Genomic DNA, 25,539 nt, shown 5'->3' with positions numbered 1-25,539 from the left:
TTTATTGGAAGAAAGAGAGAAAGAGAGAGAAAGATCGGGAGAAAAGATCGTGCTTTGGAAAGAAAGGGATTTCGAATAACATTCCCCCGTTGTAAATGAAAAGTTGCGTTTTATTACGTACACACACAGGAGAGAGTTTGTGGAGCGAACAAACATTAAACAAATTCTGAACTGTTTTTTTTTGTTTCAGTATAAAATATTTTCTGGTACATGCAAGATATCGTCGGTGATTGATATTTGTTTGTCGAAATGTGAAGAAACTATGTATTGGGTTGTTCAGAAAGTAATTTCGTTTTTTTTTTTTTCAGGAAAATGAACGACAATTTTTTTATACTATATAAATATTTTATTCAATTTTTTAAAAATAAACTTTGAAATGTTAGCTATCAAAATATGTAATGACAATATAGTTTAGAATAAAATTGGCTGGTTAAAAATACAATTAACACAACTTGTGAAAAAAACAAAATTACTTTCCGAACGACCCAATATTTTCCAGAGATTTGAGAGTGAATGCAGGTATAACGCATGAAGGTAAAATTATCTCAGTGGTTTCGTACATATGATTATGATATACAACATCGTATGTCACACGGTATGTGGTGACTACATTGTGATCGAACATCGTTCAGCAAGGAAGACCGTCGATAAGGAGGCGCGTATCGGGTGGTTACCTAAGTAAGGTGAAGCTTCGCGTAATCCGATATGTGCAAAATTCCATGCTCCGCGGATGCGACGTGCAAACTGGCACCGCATGCGCGCGGATTGATTCTGGAATTGTGCAGCTCGGTTATCTGGGTGCTGCACGCCGCCGCCGGATCGCCGCTCGACTCCAGAGAATTGTTCCAGAATTCGTTTCCTGCAAAAAAAAAAAAAAAACATTTACTTCGTCTGAGGAGCAGGCGTTAACCGGCAATCGCGCGCACACATTCTTTTGCGAGTAAACTTTAAACTTGTCGGACAACGTTTTGAAATTTGAAATGTGTAAATGTGCAAATGTGTAAAAAAAAAAGTGAATAAAATTTAAACCTGGCAGCGCATTTCCATCCCAGGCGTAAGTCACCACGAGGAGCTTATTGGCGTCGGTAGCTCGGAACAGTCTGCTGTGCGGTTCTCTCACGGCAAAGTGAATTTTTATATCTGAAAGTGATACAAAGTATCATTGTACATGTGTTAAAAATTCTTGTGTATTTTCTTGCTCACTAACCGCCCAAATAATCGCCGTTTCCCGCGCCACCGCACTTTTGTTGATGGAAGTAGGCGAACATGATGTCGGACACGTATTTGAGTTTCTTATTCATCTTTCGAATGGCGATCTCAAACGTCTTCAAAAAATACAATTCCTGGTCCTGCATTATTTTCCACACACCTGCAAATCAAACATCAGTCGGATCACTATTACGATAAAGTATAGTTATTTTTTAAATTAATAAAAAATCAAACATTTATCTGATTAAAAGTTTAGTTGTCATCGAATTCTAGAGAAACATCAAAAAGTGCAAACTAACCGAGACCGAATCCGACTACGTGCACGAAAGCGGTCGTGTTTTGCTTCTCGGCGCGAGTGTTCGCCTCGAGCAGTATTATTTCTACGGTGAGCAGCGTTCTCTTCATATAATTCTCGATATCGAAGATCGTCTGGCTGTTCAACGACACGTAACGTCTGTTTTCTTTCGATTTAACGCGTTTCGCGACCTCCTCGTAGACCGGATGGTAATCCTCGCCGTAAAACTTCGCCCATAAGACGCGTATGCCGCGCTTCTCCTCGGACGTGCCGTCCGTCGCGGATCCGTACCTGTTCCACACATCGATCTTTTCAAAGGGATTTTATCTTACACATCGTAAAAATAGCAGATACATAACCCCAGAGTGTACATATTATTTTATATAAATTAAACTTGGTTAAATAAATTAAAAGCTGATTCCACACACACAGAGTGAAGAATATCATTTCGTGCAACAATCACGTGACAAAAAAAATTGCTACTTACCCGTTGTCCGCGTTATTCTGTGCCGACGTAATGATGATATCCTGATACTCCATAAATCGGGTCTTTTCAAATCTAGCGATGTATGGTTAGCAAAAACAAAAACATTTTTTCATTGTTTTGTTATTTATAAAATGATTTGATGAAAAAAAAAAAAAAAAAAAAACTAAATATTGGCAAGGTAATTTCGATATGTCTTCCGATGTGATTTTCGAATTGCCTTCGGGAAGAGCGGGTGTATGCAGAATATAAAAATAATCGCGTGCGAGAGAGGGATAAAAATAGAACACGCATCTGCAGACGCGACGGACAACTTCACGGGAGTCTGCGCACGTGTATATAAAAATATGCCCAATGAGCGCGGGGAGAGGAGGTATATTATAATAAATGCATAATAAAACCTTGTGCCTACGACACCCATAATAACTCCACGAGGCTGGACGGCGTCTGGATCGCTGGATACAACGCCTCTGTTTTTTCGCGCGCCGTCGTTTATGAACTCCGAGTGAGACGACACCACCATCATCGCCGACAATTTGATCTCGTCGTAGCTAAGACATTTCGCCAGAACCTATTTGTTTTGATTAAAAGAACGTTTATTATTATAGAGACGCGAGGGTAAAAAAAAATGTTACAACGAGAGACAGAGATATATATCTCTATCTTACTTTCATTATTTCCAATATCGTATAAGGAACGGCAGGTATATCGATCTTGTGAAGAAATTTAATAAATTTAATGGCTTATATTTCGGGTAGAAAACGCGGAGAAAACGTTTAACAAAACATCACGTTTTCTGTTAAGAAATTTCTAAATTGAATTTCTCGATAAATAAAACCCTGTGAATATTTTTATTCTATTTTTTTTTTACCGTAGTTATTTTCATTACAGATATTTGATTGAAACGCGACGTGTATTTACCAAAGGTTCCTTCTCCTGCTCGGTACCGACAGTATCCCATCCGTCGACGCCAGACTTGTTGTCAATCAATTTCCATCGATCGTTCAAACCGTAAAAATGGACCGCTCTCTTCTCTATTAAGCGGTGAATGAATTCAATGAGATTCATGTCCTTGTACAACGCTTTTTCGACAGAACTACCGTACAACCGCTTGTGTTTCAACCATCGCGCGATTAGGGGCAACATCGCTTCGTGTATTAGCGGATACACCGAATTCGCGTTTAACTAAAACAAAAAGTAAACAAAACTCACTCATGGAATATCAAAAATCTGAGTAATGTTACATTATAATTACAATTAATTTTCAAGCTATTCGAAAAATTACGGAAGATATTTCAGATTTAATATTTAAAACCTGAACTTTTTTACGTGTATAAAAAACAATAATCAAAAATATGCAGTTTATATTAAATAAAGTTTTCTCATTGCTGGAAGAGTAATTTGCTCGCTTTGCGCAAACCTCAATAGTCTCCGCGCTGATTCCCCTGTCCCTCAAAGCGGCGCATCTCATGGTACTAATGGGAAACTTCACGGGAAACGCGTCGCTTCGCTTGATTAATTCCGGTAAACTAGTCGGTGGCGGCAACGAGACATCGAGACAGATCTTTAGAAGTTCCTTCGTGTCGTCGTCGAAGGGCACGCCGTGGCGCGAGCCCAGACTGTTTTCCCATGATATCTCCGGTGGCTCCATTTGCTGCTGCGCTTCTTCCGCTCGTCGATTAGACTGCGGAGCAAATAATTTAGAAAAATAAAATTATATTTTTTAATAATTGATTTATTTTTTCTAAAGATTGTTCTTCTACTCATCACGAAAAGTAAGTGAGAGACGCTTGAAGAACTTTTTGCTTAAGCTGTAATTAATAAGCCCATCATCTTCGCGACGCCGCTCGACATTTCCGCGGCGAAGGGCTACGAAATCGATTCTGAAGAAGAATTTTTACAAAACAGTGAGAATCATCGTTCTATTAATACGACCCCCCGCTGATTACGAGCAAGGACGGCGGTCCCTTTGACACTTGAGCATGAAATCCGTTAAGTAGCGTAAAATGTATCTGTTCATCGTAGCGAGCGGTTTGACGTTCACTCTGTTCCCGCGGTCGCGCGCGCACACACACCAACATACGCGCACCTGATACGCAAACAAATATACACACATACACAACGCGCACGCATGTGTACTTCAAGTGCCCATCGCTCCGCCGCGGTGTTTGCTTTATTTTTCCATCCACCGATTCTGCCACCTGAACGACAGGGGTGAGAGCCGAGAAAATTCAGGCTCTTTTGTAAGTAAGTGAAGTAAGTGTTGTTCATTATTATTGTTGTTCATTATTTTGTAACAAACACATTGTAACTTTCGTGGAAAAACGCGCAAACACCGTTGCGATTAAGACTATTCGGGTCGAATGTTAATAAAAACAGCACGAGTTCGCGATATTCATGCAATTCTTATCAAGAACGTATACAAAATTTAGATGAAGTAATACACACCGTAATAAGTAGAAGTGCAATAGAAACAAATAAAAACATCATTGTTCAAAATGCAGCTCGCCGTTTCGCACAATCAACAAAATACATTCACGCAATCAAGATCCAACGTATCGACGAGCAGTTTATTAGAGAAATCAAAACACACACACACCGGACGAAGTGTGTGACGTTTTGCCGGGTCGAGTGGGCGACCTTCTGATGTGATTAAAATTTATATCTTGCTCGTTCGCGGTCGGCGTGTAGCCGTGCGCTATCTATCATGCAGATAAAAAAATTAGCAGTCGCGCGCGCGCAATTTATATACGACGATTTCAACAGTCGAGAGGGAAAGAGAGAAACAGTCAATCGTGTTCACAAAGAGAAGAAACTCACCCGACGGACGCAGCAAGCGAACAACGACATTTTCAAAATATGCGATCAATTTGAAACGAACACTCGACCGCAGATGACGCAATTTGATGCAACAACGAATGCCACGTTGAATCACGCGGATTCTCGTTGTTAAAAACGCGACACGTAAACACGCGTACTTTCCCGTCTTACGTGTGTAATATTATCTCGCTAAAACGATCGTAACGCGTCTACGAGAAGAAAGAGCGTCCCGCTGCGCGGCTGTTAATTTTGCGCGCACATGCGCACCTGTAAAGACGATACACGCGCAGGTATCGGCGGACTTTTCTTCGCACTTGACTTCATTTCTCGTAAAAAAAAGCTCGAAGATGAAATCTGAAAAAAGAAAAATCAAAATGTAATTTTATATAAATCTCTTTTTGTGTGCAACGCACGCAGTGTAAAATGTGTTTTCCACTAAAGTCCTACAATTTGTTTGCTATCACAAAATTATTACTTGCCTGGTTGGCCTTGAATTGTGGTTCTTGTTTTCTCGATCAGTTCACGTGTTTGGACTCGGTCTTGGTGACGTTACACACGGAATGGAATTGAATACTGATGTTGATTCGCCAAAACACACACCCGATGAACTTCTCAAATTTGAATCGCAAATTTGTACTGATATGTGTTAATTTTGCAGATATTTTTTTTCATATCTCTCACGCTTTCCGAGGTCTATCTCAACACACACTGTTACTGTACGCGTCTCGAATGATACTGCGAACCACTTCCGATGGTTCCACCACTTTCCTCATGAGTCACCTGAAGAAAATGCTGACGCAATTCAAACGATGTGTGGATGTTTAACGTATAAAAAAATATAATACAAATATAATACAAATATAATACAAATTGTTAAATTATTGTAAAATAATTTATAAAATTGATAAAATTGCGACTGTGCAAAGTGGCACGTCGGCATTCAAAAAAGAGAACGCAATAAATGAAATTTTAATATTTCGCGTGAAAAATGCATTTCTAATGGATACTAGAGTGAAAAATGAAGCAGAAAGTAAAGACAATTAACTGAAACGTAATTGTTTTGAAATGTTTTAATGAATAAGCAAAACGTAAAACGCTCCATCAGAAGTTACGAGCAGCGGGAACAGTCGACCTCTGCAGAACGTCGCGAAAACTGCGAAGTCGGCGAACAAACGGTAATTTCGTGCTTGTGTTACCGCGACGATATAAATTACTATTGACAAAAGTAAAATTGAACAAAAGTAAAAAAAAACAGCAAGTTTGTTATTAGCGCGTCAACCAAGAAAAGAATTTTTTTAAACGTCCAAAGTCTATTTTCTGAAAGAAATGTACGTTAAAAAATTTTTATCACAAGCGTGTTTTGCATAAAAGCCGCATATCGAAGAACGAGACAAAATAGTGACATTTCAGAGACAGACTTGACATTTTCATTAGATCATTGACGAGAAGATGGATGAAGCTGTTTCTTATGTCCCGTGCGAGAATTGAGTGTGATAAGCGCGGCGGCGTACATTCTGTGAAGCGCAATTCTTCCGAGAAAACCGGTTTCATATCAATTTACACCGTCCGGTAAAAGTGACCCGTGCGCAAAATGCGCGCAGGATATTTTCTAATTTCATTTAAGCGCGAGCAATCGGTTAATTTCTCTCTGTGAAACTCTCCAATCGCGTTTAAGATCCTCGTTAAATCGCGCAATTTGTTCGATCACTCTCTTAAGTGTTTTATGAATTCACAAAACAAAAAAAAAAAAAACGAAACAAAAGAACTTCTCTTTTTAAACGCTGCGAAACTCGTCGTCACGTTAATAAACCAAGAAAATTAAACACGGCGAAAACACATTTCTAAAATGCTTTCACGTGCGCGACGCTAACTTCGCGCATTATTTAAGAAGTATCAAATTTGTCTGAAAATTAACGTACACAATAAAAGCAAGAAATTTAAACGTCAATTCGGCGAAACATCTTCAAAAGGCGAGAGCCAATTTGGATCCACTCACGTGCGTTCGTTTCTAGAGATAGACGCTGTGTGCTTCGTCCAATATCGTTTGCGCTTTTTGCGGTCAATGACGAGACTTGTCGGTATGCGAGAGGCAGAACGCGAGACAGAGAGAGAGAGAGAGAGAATGGCAAAAAATACGTCGATAAAACTCAGGTGAACGACGAACAGTGAATGTACGGTATACACGTCGCCGCGCGTCGTACCGTTTTGGTGGCACGGTTGTTAGTCCCTCTCTTCTCGCGACTCTCAGTGCCGGATTAAAGCAGGTGTACTGAGCAAAAAGTGGAATTTGAAATAAGAGAAATGAGAAATGTTCCCGCAGTTTGGAGAGAAACACGACAAAAAAATTGCAAGAAGGTTGAAACAATGTAAGCTGGAATTCATTAGCCGTGCGATAGAACAGAAGATGTATTAATTAATTAGAGTGCAAAAAATGTTAGTACAATTTACTTGCCATATTTGTAATTTAAAAAGCCATTTTATTATTGCAATTAATTTTAATTTTCTAATTTTATGATAAAATAGAACCGAATTGCAAGACGCGAGCGTTCGTATTGTGATTTTTCTGCAGAAAGAGAAATAAAAATTGCAATAATCAAATCACGTTATATAAAACATACTGATAATTAAAACAATTTAACGAGTTACCTAAAAATACCTTCTCCTCACACGGATAACATTATATAATATATCATATAATATATCATTTTGACAGATTATTGCTCGACGTCAGATCTTACAACGAAGATTGAGATAAAGCGAGTTTACGAAACTGTGCGACCCTAATTTGACTGACACACCAAGCGCGTCTATTTACGTTCGAAGCTAATAATGATTCAAGAAAATCATCTCCCGCGATCTTCCGCACGTGCGCAACACTCGCAAGAGTATCGAGTCCGAGTATCGAGTGGCGTTATCGATCGCAGCGACGTGAAAACGCCTAAGTAACTACAGACCTGAGAGCTGGTCTCTCTCACGGCCGAGGGCCTTTCAACTCGGCCTGTATTTCTCGTACAGTCTCTCGCAAGGTGTGGTTCGCGACGCAGTCGACGGAAGTATGTGTGTCGCCGCGGGATCAACAAGTGTCGCGCGCGAGAGATCCACGTCCGGCGAATGATCGAGACACCCAGTGTGTCGCTCGTAGTCGTTTCCCGGTTGTACGAGAGTACGCGCGATTTCAACAAAAGCGCGAGTGTGCCGCTTTATCCGAGTGTATATGCGAGACTAATCGAGCTCTCGATCTTCGCGAGGAAATTCCCGAAGAAAGACCGGACAGACCGCGTCTTCGCGCGACGCGGCGCGTCGTCGCGATCGATCGGGATTTGTTCGCAGTTTGTGCGAGACGCGATCGACGGACACGACGCTCTGTCCGTAAAATCTCTTCATTGAGTATTACAGGATTTATTTACAGTGTGTGTTTTTTTGTATGTACGCCGGAGCGGCGCCACGACACACGTGACCTTTTCACGAATTTGTTTGGCGCGCATGTTGCGCGCCTGATGAACGCGTTTTTGGAGAGAACTGAACACGCAAATATGAGGACCGGTGAGTGCGCACTAATTATTTTTTTATTTCCAAAAGGTGTCGAAACTTTCATTGTGCAATTTAAATTAAATGCATGGAAATCATAAAAGTTTTTAAATCCATAAAAATCTATCTCGAGAGACAGAGATATTGAAATCGATGAGATGTGTTCTAATAAATTCTGGTATCACAAACTAATCGAAAAGAATTGATAAAAACATATAGAAATTACAAAACAAATTTTTAAACATTTACAAAATACAAAATACAAAATAAAGAGATTTTTCATAAATCTCCAGCAAATACCCATCAAAAATATAAATTTATTTTAAAACAAATGAATTTATTATTTTTTTGTATTCTGTCATACACAGAATATGATTTCAGTTTGCAAAACCTAGTTAAAAAAAAAATTGATTTATAAACGAACAAGCGATAAGTGATCGTAAAAAGCGCATGCGCGTAAAATTCTCGAAAGAGTTTAAATTCCTTAGAATATTATCTATTCTACACTTATGTCGAAAAAACGCGCGTTTCTTGCATATATTTTCATTGGCAGTATATCTGTAAATTTCCAAGAATAAACAACTGAATCATACGTTTTGCTGTTTTCTTCCAACCATGTATGAGATCAGCAGCTGAAAATTATAGTTTTCTATACATTCGGTTTTCACACATTTTCCTCTTTAGTTGCTCGCTAATCTTGGTACTTTGAAAGCGTTTGCAAAAAACTCGACATTATTATATCAAAGATTGATGTAACCTCACAGTTGTTTTTTTTGTTTTTGTTTTACATAACATTTTGCGACACGTGAGTTTGTTTGAAACTTAATCACGTTGCGCAATAAAATGCGATGTACATTACAATTGAAACACCGGTGTAACACGCAAGGTGTAAAAAATACCAGACACGAATGGGACGTATTTTAAATTCATGAAATAGCGTTACGAGAGAAACGGAAAAAGGCAGGAAATATTTATAAGAAATTCAGCTGCGCTACTTCCCGTGTGTTTTCAGAATTCTAAGTATATACGTGACGATGATCAAAATCTCTATCCCGTTACGCGGATAATTTTTGCGCGACAGATTCGAGCGTTGATCCGTTACATATTGCTATTTACCTCGTCTTTATTATTATTATATATTATTATATTCATATTTTATTACAAATACACATATAATTTCTCATCATTGATTGAAACTCGCGGAAGTAAATAAAACACGTAAATGTTACAAAACTGTACGTACAATTTTTCTTGCGAAAAACCAATTTCTAGGAATTGCGAATAAAACACTTGAGAGAGAATGACGCGAAGCAACGCGTTACACCAATGTTATTTTATTGCAATTTTATTTTTAATGCTATGTTAGTTTTTGTTTTACACGCGAAAAGAAATGTGAAAGATTTACTGGCCAGCTTTTCTTTAATCCCGGGTCTTCGTGTGTCGCGATTGGTGGGAACGCGATTCTCCGCAACGATAAGCAGACGATCGAGTGGATCCGCTGGAATCGGTGATCCCTTCGATCGCTCTAGGGTTGATTTCTCCGACGAGTCGATTAACTTTAATCATGAGTTCGCGATTGTTGTCTCTCTCTTTCTATCTTTCCGTCTTCTCCCACAGCAGCACGGGATCTCGAAAAAGAGACGAAGAAACGGCTGAATTACGGTTAAAGTTAATCGACTTGGGAGAGAAATCGGCTTCCAGAGTCCTAGGAATCATCTTGAAAAAGAATCTTGACTTCGCGATCTCTCCTTGAGCGATTAAAATGAGTATATCACTTAACTGATCGTTGAAGCGAAGATGCGCGCTTGTTACGCGTTACTTGTGCGTTCCATTTCTGATTACGCGATATATAAATAATTCATGTGCGATTATACACTCCTCCGAGATTTGCTATCCGAGCATTAGTCAGAGTTAATTAAGTGAATTGATTAGTTTTGATAGGATACGGTGTCACGTCGATCACTTGCTTCGCTCGGTCTCAATTAAAATTGTTGAAAATAACCAATGGTCGATGTTTCTCGCTCGTGTTTATTTTTGGGAGAGTATGCGATAAAAATACTCATATCTTAATAGAATCGTTAAAAAAGACGTATTTCAATAATTATTATCTCGTTAAAATTCTAAACTCAACGGTTTTGAGTTTACAATTTTAACGAGATAATAATTATTGAGATTTTCTTAAAAAGTACAACGACGACTGTACGAGAATTACGGTTTGTAAAGAAGAATGATTTTCGCCAAGTTTATGTCCAGACCTTGGACACGTTGCCCTAATTTGTGCTTCCAATCTGCGAGACAAAGCGAAGTAATCGTAGTGAGATCGATGCAGAGAGCGAGAGAGAAAGAGAGAGCGCCGTGCTGCTCTCGCGCTAAAGGAGAACGTTAAGAATAATTGCGGCAACGAGATGAATGGCGTTTCTCTGAATTCTTGCAACGACGCCAGTTTCTGGCCTTACGTAACCGATAAAATAATTTGCGGTTCGACGATACCGACGCGAGAGTAATGCTCGCTCGTGGAAATTCTAGGACACAACACGTAACCATGGCGATGCGTTCACCAAACACGGAAGAGACTACGAGACGCGACTACTTTGTTCGCCCTGATGACATTCGGAGCGATACAAACTTACGCGCCAATACAATTGCTCATTCAGAAATACGTCGCGCGAATTTCTTTTCACGGCGGATTTAATTTGATTGATTTCATCAATATAATACATGTAACTTGCACCAAACAAATGCTCAAACCACATTTCTAGTATCTTAAAAAAATATCTGCTAAAAAATCTACAAATGCTTTTAATGTATTCGATCTTAAAAAAATGTGCAAAACAGCGCAACAAAAGAGTCTCAAGAGATTCGAGAAATTTGGAATTTTCTTAATGAACAGTTGTAAATTTCGCATAAATTGTGGTTTCTCAAAGCATTCGTTCCTATAATAGTTTTTTTTTTTTTTACCTCTCGATTAAGGTAATTGCTTCTTGTGCGTGCCGCAACAATGTGTTTCTTCAAAAGCTTGGTATGTAGTGGTAAATTAAAATCAAATTAAATTTACATTAACGCAATTAGGGTCGCGCCCTTATCGCACACGCCCATGATTATCATTAGACAAATGTAATCGTTATTTAGAAAGAGTGAGTTCAGCGTGTAACTTCCGATAGCTACTCTTGACACGTGACTACTCACATCGTCTTAAATGATATAACTTATAATTAGTCATAACGTCTGCTCCGAGTCTCCGTATTGAACTGACGTATTAACAATATCTTGCTAAGCAAACTGTAACCGCACGAGAAGCGCACTCGCGAGAGAGAGAGAGAGAGAGAGCGAGCGCATCGGGAAATATCACGATGATACGAAACACGCGCCACGTTTTTGCTGAACGAATTTCACGAGTCAAAAAGACGAGCAACTCTATCTGCGCTGCAGCTGTCTGTATAATATATACATAATGTAAAGGTACATGAAAAAGTGAAGAAATACAGACAACGTGACTTTCGACGAAGTTACAGAACTGCCATTTCATAACTTCGGTAATTACGATACCTCCGCTTATAAACGCCGCGCTGTGCCCGCCGTTTGTCATCGCCGTCGCCTGTTTTGTTAGCAAATGAAGTCGGTGTTTTCCAATTTAAATACGTTTGCGTAAGCTGATGATTAAGCAGAAGATCAAATTTCGCGATAGCATTATCGGACACATTCAGGAAATATTAAAGCAAATTGCGCACACCGCGTGTAGATATGTATTACACGCGCAAGGTTTTACAAATAAAATAAAACCATGTAGCAAAATGACGTATCAAAAAGTAGCAAATGAAAATTTCAAACTGTTTTCAATTTTAATGCGCGATTCAATAGTTTTTCTGACGGTGTAATAAAGGCGTAGCACGTGATTAATTAATATAATATAATTGCAAAGAAATAAATGTGGAACTCAATTCGACATTTATGTAACTCTCCTTTTGTACATTTGGATGGGAATTTCCTATCCGTTCACGAAGGAATCTTGCGCAGGAGGAAGGTACAATCTAGTCGGAGATTTCACGTGCATTTGTGAACCCGTGGTAAAACACCTGTGTGCAACATTGAAGCGCGCGCGCGCATATGCGCGAGATGAGACGCGCTCGGGGTGAGTCACATACGCGCGTTGTAAACCGCAAAACGAAGCCTTGTGCTCGTTCTCTCCCGCACAATAGAATAATGATATATGATAATGCTAGACACGCACGTGATTATCGCGGTCTTAATTCTTTTCCGATTTGTCGTGAACGCAAACCGCGCCGCGACATCGGCCGACGTGATTTATTTTTTTTTTTTTTGCGTCCCCGAGCGTTTTTTTTTGCAACTTAAAAAGGAAAAAAACAATCGTGTCCCGGTTTTCTCGGCGCGCGCGTATGTAATTGGCACATTTCGCGTGCGCGTGTATGTGTTTCAAACCGAATTCGCACACACACACACGAGCGACACACACACGCGCGCGCGTAGCCGCAGCGCGGTTTGCAAATTGCAGACTCCGTCCGAGAGAAATTTCGAGTGCATCTGCAATATTGATCTTGGACGGTGTCGACGGACTCGCCTCAACTCGCTCATGATTGCACCATTGTCGAGAGGTAATTGTATTCTTCGCGAATGTGTTTTCCAATTATCGGTTATTACATTTACATGTCGCGGACGTTGTGTCGCACACGACGCGAATAAACGGAATGTAAATGTAGAGATTAAAAATAATCACGGAGAGCGCAATATTAACGCGCGTTTGTAGTTACAAATTGAGGTTTCGTTCGTGTATAGAGGCGACTAAACGATTCGATATCATCGGTCATGACGTAGTTTTATTGTTCTAGAAATATGAAATTTTTAAATTAAACGTCGATACACACATTCCGTGTGTAAACAAATTTTTCAGTATTGTATTTCAAAATAATAAAAAATCTAAGAAAATTATAAGCAATTATTTTCTAAAGGCGTATGTTGCACAAAAAAAACACGTTATTAACAATACATTATTAACGTATCACCTTATAAAACAACCATGTGCTAAGTGTGTTAACTACTTCGTGCTGTTATATAACTACACGTACTACACGTTGAGTAATTGCAATTCATCTTGCATGAGCACGGTCTCCGCTTTAATTATTGCGATTTAAATGGTCGTATTAAGAGATCGATAAGGTTTTCCTTAACAATGAAACGCGCTGAGTGACAGAAAGTCACTCTTAATTCTTCGCGTAACGAGATTACTTTATTACTTATCGCGAGTGTTTTTTTATTTTAATTGGCTCACGTGCGTCGTGCGCTCGCACGTGAAAGTGCTGAACAGTGTTCAACAATTCGAGTGATCGACCTTGCGTCGAACGCGATCGCACGTCGATTTTGCAATCGCAGAAATTCTTGGAAGTACCGCGGAAAAGCGCGCGTACGTTTTATTGCTGACTTAAGAACACATTAACACGCTACTCGAGTTCCTTGTACGATATAAATCTTGCAGAGTAACAGATTTGTGTCAATGACGTGTCTTCTGTGTCAACACGTTACTTTGAAACAATCGCTCTTAATTATTTGAGTGGATTTTTCCTGACTAGAGATTTGTTTTAAAAAAATTTACAGAAATATGCACTCGAGTTATCTCTCTCTCTCTCTCTCTCTCTCTCTCTATTTTTTTAACGTTGCGTTACGCGAATTCTTTTTAATTTCGCTGCTTTTAATTTCCCTTCCTCTTATCACGAAGAAATCTCCGCATTGTATACGCCTCTGCATTAATTAGAAAGTGTAGGAATAATTAAAGTCTAAAGAATAAGAGTAACAAAAACAACAATTTCTTTTTTGCACAAATATTTAACACGCAAGGTGATGATTTTATTGACTTCAAGGATCGGACACAACACATTTCCCGTGGCGTAGAAAGGTCTGGTTGCGAACGAACGCGGAGCTGCGTGGCATTTCAATGGCGAGGGTCAGTCGCGCGTTACATAATTCGCAGGCGCGGGAAATATTTCAGTAACAGCCGGGGCGTTTAGGAATGCTCGAGCTGAGAAGCTCGTAACAAGTTAAACTTCTCAATAGGTGAAAGTCAGTTTGCTTCAGGCGTGGGCCGTGTGCACGAGTTTCCTCTCTTTGAAGTCATTCACTTTTCGCGCCTCGCTCGGCCGCTCATTAACGTCGCGAGATATCTCGTTTTATCTCGTTATCGCTATCTAGAAAAAAAAAAACTATCTTTGCGCGCGAACAACAATTAAGCTTCTTTTAAGATCATACGACGAAGAAACGATTATCGGCTTATCATGGGGGTGAGATACCGACGCGTATCTCACCCCCATTGTTACGATATCGAAACGAGTTTGCGTGAATAATTTTTTTTCGATTTACAAAGCAATTTATTTATAATTGCAATTGTGTTTCTCCGAGTGCGATTAAGATAATCAAGAAAAAAAGAGTATTTTTCAAAGTGAAATCTAGCTATTCCTATATGTATAAATTGACACGGCCAGAATCTAGCTATTTCTAAAATAAATTTAATTATGTTCGCGCTACTGCTTGATCGCTCATCGATTACGAATGCAAATCCAATTGGAATTTATGTCGCATTATGTGCTACACGATGTTGCTGCATATCTCACGCGCGTATGATCACACGCGAGTGCTGAGGATAAGACGCGCGTGCATTATGGATAAAGCGACAGCGAGCTGCCGCCAGATGAACGTTCTTGTTTACGTTACACCGGATGAATTCAACATCGACGTGAACAGCCGATTAAACAGCCGTGTTGTTCGCATGTCCTGTTTAAACAAGTATGTGCCCGTTTCTATTTCAATATTTTCCGATCGTCTCGTCATTTCATCGGGGGAAAATCCCGAGCGAGATCGCGATACCGCAACTCGCTCTTGCGCGCATATCGCTCTGAATTCAAACAGACAGGAATCCAACCAAACGTCTCTCTAATGACAGAATCCTTGACTAGCTCGGAATCGATTTTGCATTAACAAAACTATGAGGACGCTTCGTATATCTTTCTCGCTAAAATTTTCTATATTTTTTTATCATATAAAAATAAAACGAGCAATAAATAATAAAAAAATATAAAGAATAAAATGAATTATGTATTTATATCTTATAAAAGTTTAAAGAATTTATTATATAAAAATATAGAGAATGTTTCTCTATAATTTTTTTTGTTATTTATATATGAAAATATTTATACAATTTTATAATATTTTTATAACATATATCTACGCGCGTGTACTTTATATATTTTACTTATTGGTTTTAATTTACATCTTTTTTAAAATAAATTCTGTGATTGTGTCTATTTGATAATCTTTTCTTTTGACGCCTGTTTCTTTTTTATAGAAATGTCAAGGATATTGCTGTTCCTGGCTTGCTGCTCGCTCGCAAGAGTGCTGGGATTACCCAATGGTGCACCAGCCTCCATATGCTCGGATCTGATGCCTCGTCATCCCGACTCCTCCCTCCAGTTGTCGTATCCTCCTTATCAGGTGTTACCCGCAATCGGACAAGGCAGAGTGCGGCTGGTCCTGGGAAGTCCCCAGGGTCTCGCGTACGAGGGTTTCATGATCGTTGCCAGGGACGTTGACACCGGCGAGTACGTTGGCGAATTCGCAAATTTGCCCGAGTTGGCAAAACCCGTGGAATGCATTCCGGGTGTGAAGGTACAAATATCTTCTATGATCTCGAGCTTGTGGCTCTATTTAAAGATCCGATTTGATTTATATCATATATAAAAACTTTGAATATTTTGAACAATAAAAGTTTAAAATTGTGCCAATTGCGTTTTGAAAATCTAGAAAATTTTAATTTCTTTTGTAAGAAAGAGAGAGAGACAGAGAGAAGTTCTAAAGATTTTCCTGGCAAAATAATTGCGATCATTATTACACAGAATTTTTGACGTATTATAAGAATTTGTGGCGCAGTTATTTTATATTATGGATTGTGTTACGTCAGCCGATATTTTTTCACGATTAAGAGCACGTGGCAAGAATGCACTATTACGCGTAAAAAAAACGTTAACGTAGTTCTTTCAAGGCTGAATCATTCATCGCGAAATTTTTGCAAACGACAGTGATGTGCAATTTCTTATCTGAAGAAAAACTTTTCCTGTTTCTTTTGTCTCTAGAACGCCGTGACTCACATGAACACTAGCAAGAAGCACAATCTTGAATTCGATTGGGAGGCTCCGTTCGATTACGAGGGTACCATTATCTTCAAGTAAGTACCTCTCTCGCGTTGCGTAATGATAATGATTTCTCACAAAGCTTCTCGCGCGAACCATGCGTGTGTGTGAGTGTGGATTGCGTTATTCAACGTTATCATCTTGAATTGCAATAAAGTTGTCGACGACTTTTACATCCGAGAATTAATTTGTTAATTAGAAAAATTAAACTGCGATTTAATTCTTTTTTTTTTTTTTTAAATACACGCTTCTCAATTAAAATTTCTTTTGAATTGAAAAATACCTGTCACAAACATTCGCGTTCCTATACATTCTGTACCGACGAGATGTTTCTTTTTGCTAAAATTTATGCCCCGTCATTCTTCGAGCAATAAACCAAGGATTCGAAGGACATTTTTCCAAAAAAACACCTGTATCTTGCTAAACAGCTTGTGCTTTGCTGATTAAATATAACAAATCATTTATCACGCTTGAGCGTATTTCTTTAACCGCAGCAAGGTAGATCGCGCGAGCGCTTGTTGTGCTGTTCCCACGAGAGTTTGCGAGAGATCTAAGTTTCGGAAACGCCTGTAAAATTCAAGAACAAGAAACACCAGTGTCTGGAAACGGCTTAATTGTGAGTCACGATTCCTTGCGAATGATCTCAGCTACGCGCGCGCGCACTCTTACACACAAACGTGGGATACACTTAAATGTGTCACACTTATGAATCACAATCATTACCGGTAGTTCGCGCGGGGCTCGTGTTTGAAATTCACGGCGCTTGCTACGATAGAGTTTATAACGGTGTCGACATACAAAATATTCCTCATGAACTTTACCTCGTAATAATCAATGCGGAGTTATTAATGCACGTTTGATGAAACACACAGCTGGTGCCCTCTTTGAAAACTTTGTTATTTACTTCGGAAAGTTGACCCTTATATTTCGAACTCACAGCTTCTCATTCGGAGAAATTGTTCGATTTAGTTTTTCTTCTTTCTGCTTTCGGTCTTTTTTATTTTTATATTTGCGTTGTTACACGCAAACGCAAAGTGTTGTAATAAATATTCAATTTCGTATTGTATAATTTCTTTCCTCTTTTTTAATCTTTAAAATAATATTATTCACATTTTAAACACCTTCTTTCTCTGAGCATGTCTTTATATACTCAACTGATCGTTGACCCTTCCTCAATTATTTCTTCCACACACAGTTCCACGTTCGCTCAGGATTACAGCACGTACTGGGTCGGCGTCGAGTCGTCCAGGGTTACCGTTGACAAGCGGTCCATCGACGTGTCGGCTGCACCTTTGCCCATAAGTACGTTCAGAACCACCACACCGCCCTACTACAGCCCCGCAGTCGATTATGCGGTAAGTATTATATTTCCTCGTCACCTTCGCCATTATGAACGCGCGCGTGCTGGTATTACAACACGTTAAACGACATGAGCGGGCCCCGGTACTCCTGCTAGTATCCCCGATAGGTGCGGCTTTGCGAATATTGTGGGATGTACAGCGAACCCACGCGTATACAATACAAAGCTAGTACACGTTAATTATATTCTCTCGACAACTTTCTCAATTTCCATTTGTCGCAGACAAAATGTCCAGAAACTAAATTGTTAGCAAATTTCGTTTTATGAGAAAGAAAGAAATAACAAATTTCTTCTGCTTTTTAATATAGATATAAAATATATATATTTATTTTTTAAATACACTTTTAATTAATTTAAATTTTGATATTCTTTTGAAAGAAATTCTCTTTTTAATTTCAATATGAGAAGAGAAATTTCTATTTTTTTAAGAATTATTTGCTCTATTGCAAAATAAATAGCAATATCTTTTATTATATATTTTTCGTTAAATAAATATTGATTCTTTGAAAGACCTGTCATTGAAATTTAATCCGTTCACGAAGAAGAGTATATCCACAATATCCTGAGAACTATATTATCCAAGACAATACCGGATGAATCAGAACCTGTCCAGATATAAACCAATTTCGCATCAATGGCCGATCGCTTAGCATGGAAGATCGCTTTTTCTAATCTTTCTCGACCGACGTGTGCGTTATTATAAGTTCCAACTTGTTCCGGAAAATAATAATTTGCTCCCAATGAATTTGTATATCGCTACCGTATTTGTATATTCACGCGCATGGATTGTTAAATTAAGTTAATACGCATTTAAATTCTCACTCGCGCGGAAGTTACATCGATATTCTAATTAATAAACATTGTCAGAGCTTCCCATGAGTATGGTATATTCGCAGATAAATAAATAATTACATCCATTATTGAAAATTGGGAGAATTAAAATGGTGCATCCATAAATCTCCATTTTGCAATTTAACGATATTCAAATTTAATTAAAATTCGCTTATATTCTTGTTGAGCTATCGTAAGCTTGCGCAAATACGAGGACATTGCTTACGAGATATAAAATGTACGTAACTATGGGTAATTGAAATTACGCCGCGATGCAAAAATACAGATACTGCTGAAAATTCACAGCTGGAGGGGAGAAAAAATCTCCTATTTATTCCGTTCTGTGTATATTTTCTCGTTTTTTTAAATATTAAAATCTTTTCGCGAAATAATTAAAACGAAACTGAACTCGTTTTCTCCCTTATTTTTTCCTACCAGGGGAGTATCGAGGTTTTGAGTAACGCGAGAAAACATACGAGCTCTTTATACTGTACATCTCGGAACGGCATGGCGGTCTCGTGGAAAGTAAAAAATTCACGATACACACGTATACGTACACGGGAGATAGGCGAATATAACGGCGCGTGACGCGCAGATATGTGAATTATGCATTTCTATGTACGTGTGTACATGCGCACAGGCCCTTAATCGCGTACGAAACGCACAAACACGCGATCGCAAACCAACGTACTGGAATTTATGCTTTATGTACTTTCACCGTTTACTTCCGCGACCGCGTTTGCGATTTTGCGTGTCGCGATTTTTTTTTTTTTTTTTTTTTTTTTTATTACTCCGAGCGCAACATTTTTCCTCCCGGATTTCGTCTTTTATTACGCGCGCGGAAGTCGTCGAGTGGAAAACATGAATTATCGGCCGCGACGATGCACCGAGAAGGGCTGCTTTGCTGACAGATTATAGTATACAGCGATACAATCGCAGATCGCGCTCTCCAAATCCTACCGATGCGAAAACGGCATTAATTCGATGTAAATCATTCGCGTATAGAATTTATCGCATTTGAAGAATTTAAATTTAATATTTTATTGAATTTTATTATTTGCGTTAAGTTTCTTTCGATATTTAATTATAATATTTTTATCTTTAATTACATAATTCACAAATAAGCTGATTAAGTTATCGATCACTTCTTCCGCGTGGTCTGTAAAACTTTTCAGATTTCTTTCATTCGCTACAGAATATTTCTCAGAGACAGAAAACCTCGCGATCGCCGTCGTGAGATAACAAAAATACTTTTCCGTTGAAAATAAATTGCTTTTCAATTTGCTTAAACAATACAGACGGGGTTTTACTGAATAATTACATCCTGCCAGGCGAACGCGCGCGCGCGCGCGCACGGCCTTTCCTTGAAAACGGCGTTCGCGATAAAAAAGCGTAAAAGTACACCAAAGAGCGAGGTAATGGCGAACGAGGCCGGCGAAGCGTGAACGCACAATTTCGCGAAGCGTATCTAAGTTGAAGGCTGGTCGTCAAACTTCTCTTTCTCCCGGCCGCAGATTTCCTTTTCGTTTGGACTGTGTGTGAGGGTCGCGCTATCGCGCGAATTGTCGCGCGCGATTTGTTTCGCAAGGTCTTCCTTGTTAGGATTTCTTGCTTACTCATTACCTTACACGCACACGTGTCCTTCGACTTACAAAAATAAATTCAGATGACATTAATCTGCCTCACATCTTCTCTCTCTTTATTTTATTTTTTTTTTCTGATTTTTCTTTCTGCGAAATACTGTAACTTAATGATAAAATCTAAATCACATAATCAAAATAAGACTCCGACAGTTTCCAACAAAGAGATAAATAAAATAAAGAACGAAGCACTGTACGTGCAAAGTATTTTTAAAGTGTCAATCATAACGCACGTATTAATTAATTTTCACCTCAAAAAACTACCATTAGATAGTTCGCATTTTCGAATAAAATCTGCATTTTTCTTAATACAATTTTCCTTAATATAATTCGATTTTTCTCTTTCGCGGTTTGTTCGAAGATAAGGGAAAGCTTTCTTCTTCGGATATTATAGCGGCGCACTTTGGCGATAATACGCGATCGACATTTCCCGAGCATCTTTCACGATCGACAAGCACCTCGGAACCTCCTTTATGCACTCGCGGGCTCATTCTCGTCTGTCACGCCGTCACTCGATCCCGATCCCAAAGCGAACGGAAGTACGTTGTGCAATCTCCGCAATCGCGACGGTATCTCGCGTGTATATACGTATATATATACCCCCCTGCACAAGGTAAATTCCCGCGTTATCCCTAAGATGTGTGTGTGTGTTATCTCTCTCTGGTTTCAGACGAAAGACGTGGAGGACCCGTTCTACACAGGCTGCCACACGACGAAGAACTGCTTCGGCGCGCCCCCGGGCTGCATAAAAACCAAGAATTGCATCGCCGTTGTGGCCGTGATCGTGCAGGGCGACCAATATCACTTCGAGATGCAGGCGCGCGAAAAGGCCAAATACGTCGCCGTCGGTCTGTCGGACGACAAGAATATGGTAATTTGCGGAGAAAGGACGAGAAAGAGAGAGAGACGCGAGGGGTATATCTTCCGCGCGCGTTACCGGACTTTTTACTCCCGGCGCTATTTAAGCGGAAACTTGCATAATCTCCGCGAAACTGGTTTTTACTTAAGTATACGCGAAGCTACTTTGCGCTGCATTTTTCATCCTCTTTGAAATTTCTATTACTCTCTCCCGAGTTCTCGCAGTTATCGTCTTTGAGAAAACTCTCGTTGAAACGTCGGAAAGAGAAGGTTTTACTTTATGTTTGTACTTTATTCCTTTCTTCGAGGTGTTATAATCTCGCGAGATATATATATATATATTTTTTTTTGTTTCGGTCTGTAATTTTGAAAAGTCATCACACGCGGCGATCTCCCGCGATTCGACAGCTCTTGTTCTTGTTTTCATCAGCTTGTTTGCACATTACGTCGGTTTTGTCTAAAACGTCGTGATTCGCGTTCGCGAATTTCGGAATTGTATCGCAACATTTGCAGTTATTTGCGCACGCGGTTCACGCGTGCGTAATTAACCATTAATTAGCAGGAGTTAAGTGGTTACATGTAACGGGCGAACTGTGTGTGTGTGGTGCGCAGGGTGACGACAGCGTAGTCGAGTGCACGAAGGAGAACGACGAAATTGCGTTACACATGTCTTGGAATTCCGGAAAGCGTAACACGCGCCATACGACGGTGAGTATCGTTTACTATGCCGCACCGCCTTTCGAGCTCCACTAGATGCACCTTTGTGCTTAATTAATTTGCCCCGTCTCGGGCAACGAGGCTGGCCCATTAAATCCCAATTATTGCACTCGCCCAACGCGGAGCAGCTTCCCTGTTGAGATAAAACCGTTGAATCTTTTACGTTTTGCAAATATAATCATGAGAGAAGCGATATTTTTCACATTATATGTAAACTCTCTTCTTCTTTGACCTCAACATCGCGTTACTCGTCTATTGAAAATTAATTTGAATTTAATTCAAAGTTCAATTTCGACTGACAGTTTTAACTCGGAAAACTTGCTTGATGGAAAATTTTCTCAATATCGAAATTTTCTCGATATATATTAAATAAGTTCGAGTTGATCGAACAGTTTATCTAAAAGGTACACGGTGATTCTCAAGATCACTTTTCCACTAGTCTATCCTTATGTTCCGCATTTAATAAACAGTAAAGATAAACTTTCTGACACAAAGTGCGTAAGCAAAGCAAAACGAACAGACACTTCGTGTCTGTTATAAACATCGGCCTTCATACGCGATTTCCTTGTTCTACGCAGCCGGAAGGAGCGGTCCAGCTGGAGACAGGCACGGTCAAAGATGACATGATTTATTGCAAGTTTCGCCGGGACAAACTCACTACCCTTCAGGGACGAACGTACGACCTTGTCAACACGCCGTATCATCTTCTCGTGGCCGCTGGCGACAATCTGAGAGGTACTTACTCACGTCTCTTTATTGGACGTTCTTTATTTTCACTATACCGTCTCCCGCGCGCGAATCCCATGTTCGACCCGGAAGAGAATTATCGCGAGAGTTATCGAAACCACCAGAAAATGGATTTTATGACTTAACGATCGCGGTAAATGCAAGATTTACGGCTCGACGCGGCGCGTTTTGTCGCCGTTTCTCCGAAGTAAATGACAAAAAAAGAAATCTCGGCAACTTTTCGCGCGAGTAATGCCAAGTTTGCGTCTCGTCTGCGCTTCCGCCGAGAGAGCGCGAGGTCGTGTTAAAAACTTTACAACTCTCCCGCGAGAACCGCGAATTTGACAGCTTCCTTATTTTTTTTTTTTTTTTTTTTTTTTCTACTCGAAGCGCGTGACGCGTTTATGATTGCGTTAGAATTTTTATTCGCGCGGCGATTATCGGATTAATTGCAACGATACGTTACGTCGCGTTTGATTTCTTTTAAATATAAAATAAAACAACATCGCGGTGGTTTTCCGCGCGCGTTTGCAGGAAATGGCGTTGACTTTCACAGTCTTGCCTATCTTGGGACCAGCACTTCGAAGAGGCTGTCCGATGTCGGAGAATGGACTGCAGCAAGCGACCTGCTGATTCGCCTTCATGGCGCGCTTATGCTGGCATCGTGGATCGGAACGGCTTCCATCGGGATGCTACTCGCGAGATATTACAGACAGACTTGGGTCAACTCCCAGTTGTGCGGAAAGGATCATTGGTTTGCTGTAAGTCCGTACTTTCCCAGACAATCGCGCGAATATACCGTTGTTCCGCGCATTCTCGACAGTGTAGACAGCGCTATTTTATTTTATTTATTTCATTATTTTTTAAAATAACCCGTTTTGTTGGATTCGACCTGAATTGCGTCGTAATCAAAAATCTATACTCGAACTTTTTATATATAAGAAAATTGAATTTTTTCCACTCTTGTGAATATAAAAAATATACTGCGCTAACGTAAAAATATGTCTGTTAAAAAAAATCACCGTTTTTGATTGCGAAAAATAAAATTAGAGCTTCCATAAATTTTCAATTTACGTAAGCTTTTGCGTAATTGCAATTATTATTCTAACAATAATAAAGCGTGATAATTGAATTATTCGTCCTAGGAAAAATAGTTAAAAACGTACGTAAAAACACTGATGTATCAAAAAACAGAAAAATGAAAATATCTTGTTTTTAAATTCTACGTCATTTATAAATATATATATATATACACATCGTTTGATATAAACAATTTCTTTATTATTACGCCGTATCGCGCGCTCACATGAATATTCGGCAAAACACTGAAACACTTGGCATTAATTTTCGCCACGCTCAAAGTATACATCATTAACGTTTGAATTTCGCAAAAGGAAAGCGGAAAGCCACACGAATACCTTTCTCATTTCGCGCAACTCCTTTCGCCGTGTAATGAAATCCTATCGATTTTCTTCCAAGTGGCACAGGTTCTTTATGGTGCTTACCTGGTCGATGACGATCGCGGCCTTCGTGATAATATTCGTGGAACTGGGCACTTGGAGCACCGAGACGTTCCACGCTTCCTTCGGCCTAGCCACCACAATACTATGCTTTATTCAGCCCTTCATGGCGGCCATGAGACCGCATCCTGGAGCGCCGCGAAGAGCTCTCTTCAATTGGGCTCACTGGTTCGTCGGTAATATAGCGAAAATATGTGCGCGTAAGTATTTTTCGATGACATCAATTAAAACGTATATATTAAGCGGAGAAAAATACCAAACCGTGCCCGGATATTGAGCGCGCGTAATCTAATAAATTCTTTCAGTAATCGCGCTCTTCTTTGCGGTGCGGCTGAACAAGGCCAAAATTCCGGAATGGGTCGACTGGATTCTTACCGCATACGTTGTATTCCACGTTTTAACCCACCTCGTTCTCACGGTAAGGAATTTATATTTGCGATATTGTGTAAACGAATCTCGGAAACCGAGAAAAACAGTTTTGGAATATAAACAACGAGTAATTTAATTAATGCAACCAATTACGATGTTTCGCCCAAAAACTAAATTGGTCGGAAATATGAAACTTTTCCGTTGTCTTTTTTCTCGAGAATTATTTCTTCAAGAATAAAGATCTTTTTAAATTACATACATCATCTCTCTTAGAAAATAAATTGAAAATCTAATATTTTACTTGGTTTGTAAAATTTGTTACATTAATTGTGCAATTACTTAAGTATCAGTTTTACTGATTTTTGTGTTACAGTTCCTGGGATGCGTTTCTGACAGGCAAGCTAGTCAGAGAGTGAATTCATTCCCTATGAAAGACATGCATTCTCGTGGATCAATGGTGCATCCGGATGCGAGACGAGACGCTCCAGTAAGATCTAAAAATAAGAACTACGTGGATCGAGCAATCTTCTATAATGCGCGTCTATCTTGAAAGGATAATAAGACTGACATATGCAGAAGAAGAAAGAAATTGTATATTGTTTAAGCAATACGATGCTCTTTCTTGGTGTCTTAAATATTGAAATTTACGAAACGTAACGCGCAATAATAATTTTTAATTGTTTACCTCGACGAACGCTAATAAAGAAAGAAAACAAATTTCAAAAGACGATTGTTCGATCTCAACAATAGTTTTTTTCCAGAGAAATAAAACAAATATTTCTCTTTATAAAAAAATTTAATTGTATCACATTTTAAAACTTTAATTTATTCTAATTTAAGCATCGAGCAATTAAAAAGGAACTTCTCGATGAATTTCTAACGAGCTAAATCTCACTTAACACATCGCGCACACACAAATAAATAAATAATTCATTCGAAATCGTATACATATATATGTATGTATGTATATATATATATATATATATATATATA

At 39.2% G+C, this 25,539-nt stretch overlaps 2 protein-coding genes across 7 annotated transcripts in view; one reads left to right on the top strand and one right to left on the bottom strand.

Moving 5' to 3' along the window:
• Nucleotides 1–92: 92 nt before the first annotated feature.
• LOC109853363 lies at nt 93–6,983 on the bottom strand. 5 transcript variants are annotated; one of them, XM_020425419.1, is made up of 11 exons: nt 6,805–6,983; nt 5,288–5,600; nt 5,076–5,162; nt 3,409–3,672; nt 2,910–3,173; nt 2,390–2,559; nt 1,992–2,063; nt 1,509–1,795; nt 1,208–1,369; nt 1,030–1,140; nt 93–859 (listed from the first exon to the last, which is right to left on the bottom strand). In XM_020425419.1, exons 3-11 carry the CDS (start codon nt 5,130–5,132, stop codon nt 675–677), a joined length of 1,572 nt encoding a protein of 523 aa, XP_020281008.1. In that variant the 5' UTR covers nt 5,133–5,162; nt 5,288–5,600; nt 6,805–6,983; the 3' UTR covers nt 93–674. The 5 variants fall into 5 exon arrangements, with proteins under 5 accessions (XP_020281008.1, XP_020280999.1, XP_020281019.1 ...); XM_020425410.1 differs by having other exon boundaries at nt 5,288–5,588; XM_020425430.1 differs by lacking the exon at nt 6,805–6,983 and adding an exon at nt 6,728–6,743 and having other exon boundaries at nt 5,288–5,588.
• A 788-nt stretch (nt 6,984–7,771) lies between these two features.
• LOC109853358 (putative ferric-chelate reductase 1 homolog) overlaps nt 7,772–25,539 on the top strand; it is a 19,961-nt gene continuing 2,193 nt past the window's right edge. The window contains exons 1-11 of one of the 2 annotated variants that reach the window (XM_020425386.1): nt 7,772–8,351; nt 15,685–16,004; nt 16,469–16,560; nt 17,721–17,880; nt 21,027–21,227; nt 21,827–21,922; nt 22,510–22,666; nt 23,192–23,418; nt 24,137–24,377; nt 24,483–24,595; nt 24,920–25,033. In XM_020425386.1, coding sequence (XP_020280975.1) covers nt 8,306–8,351; nt 15,685–16,004; nt 16,469–16,560; nt 17,721–17,880; nt 21,027–21,227; nt 21,827–21,922; nt 22,510–22,666; nt 23,192–23,418; nt 24,137–24,377; nt 24,483–24,595; nt 24,920–25,033 — 1,767 coding nt within the window. In that variant the 5' untranslated portion in view covers nt 7,772–8,305. Of the gene's footprint in view, nt 8,352–15,010; nt 15,126–15,684; nt 16,005–16,468; nt 16,561–17,720; nt 17,881–21,026; nt 21,228–21,826; nt 21,923–22,509; nt 22,667–23,191; nt 23,419–24,136; nt 24,378–24,482; nt 24,596–24,919; nt 25,034–25,539 lie in introns of those variants that run through there. The other variant, XM_020425396.1, reaches the window with a different exon arrangement.

This window comes from Pseudomyrmex gracilis, unplaced genomic scaffold (assembly GCF_002006095.1).
Source record: "Pseudomyrmex gracilis isolate BER0280 unplaced genomic scaffold, ASM200609v1 scaffold_2, whole genome shotgun sequence".
NCBI lineage: Eukaryota > Metazoa > Arthropoda > Insecta > Hymenoptera > Formicidae > Pseudomyrmex > Pseudomyrmex gracilis.
The sequence above is the reverse complement of the archived record's forward strand: the minus strand, read 5'-3'. Positions and strand labels throughout refer to the sequence as shown.

What these genes read in the sequence shown, in the direction of transcription:
- LOC109853363 (XM_020425419.1), bottom strand. Translation starts at nt 5,132, where the DNA reads ATGAAGTCAAGTGCGAAGAAAAGTCCGCCGATACCTGCGCGTGTATCG. An exon ending in AGCAGGAGAAGGAACCTTTG is followed by an intron (nt 2,560 to 2,909) that starts GTAAATACACGT and finishes CAAAACAAATAG; the next exon opens with GTTCTGGCGAAATGTCTTAG. An exon ending in CGTAGTCGGATTCGGTCTCG is followed by an intron (nt 1,370 to 1,508) that starts GTTAGTTTGCAC and finishes TTTGATTTGCAG; the next exon opens with GTGTGTGGAAAATAATGCAG.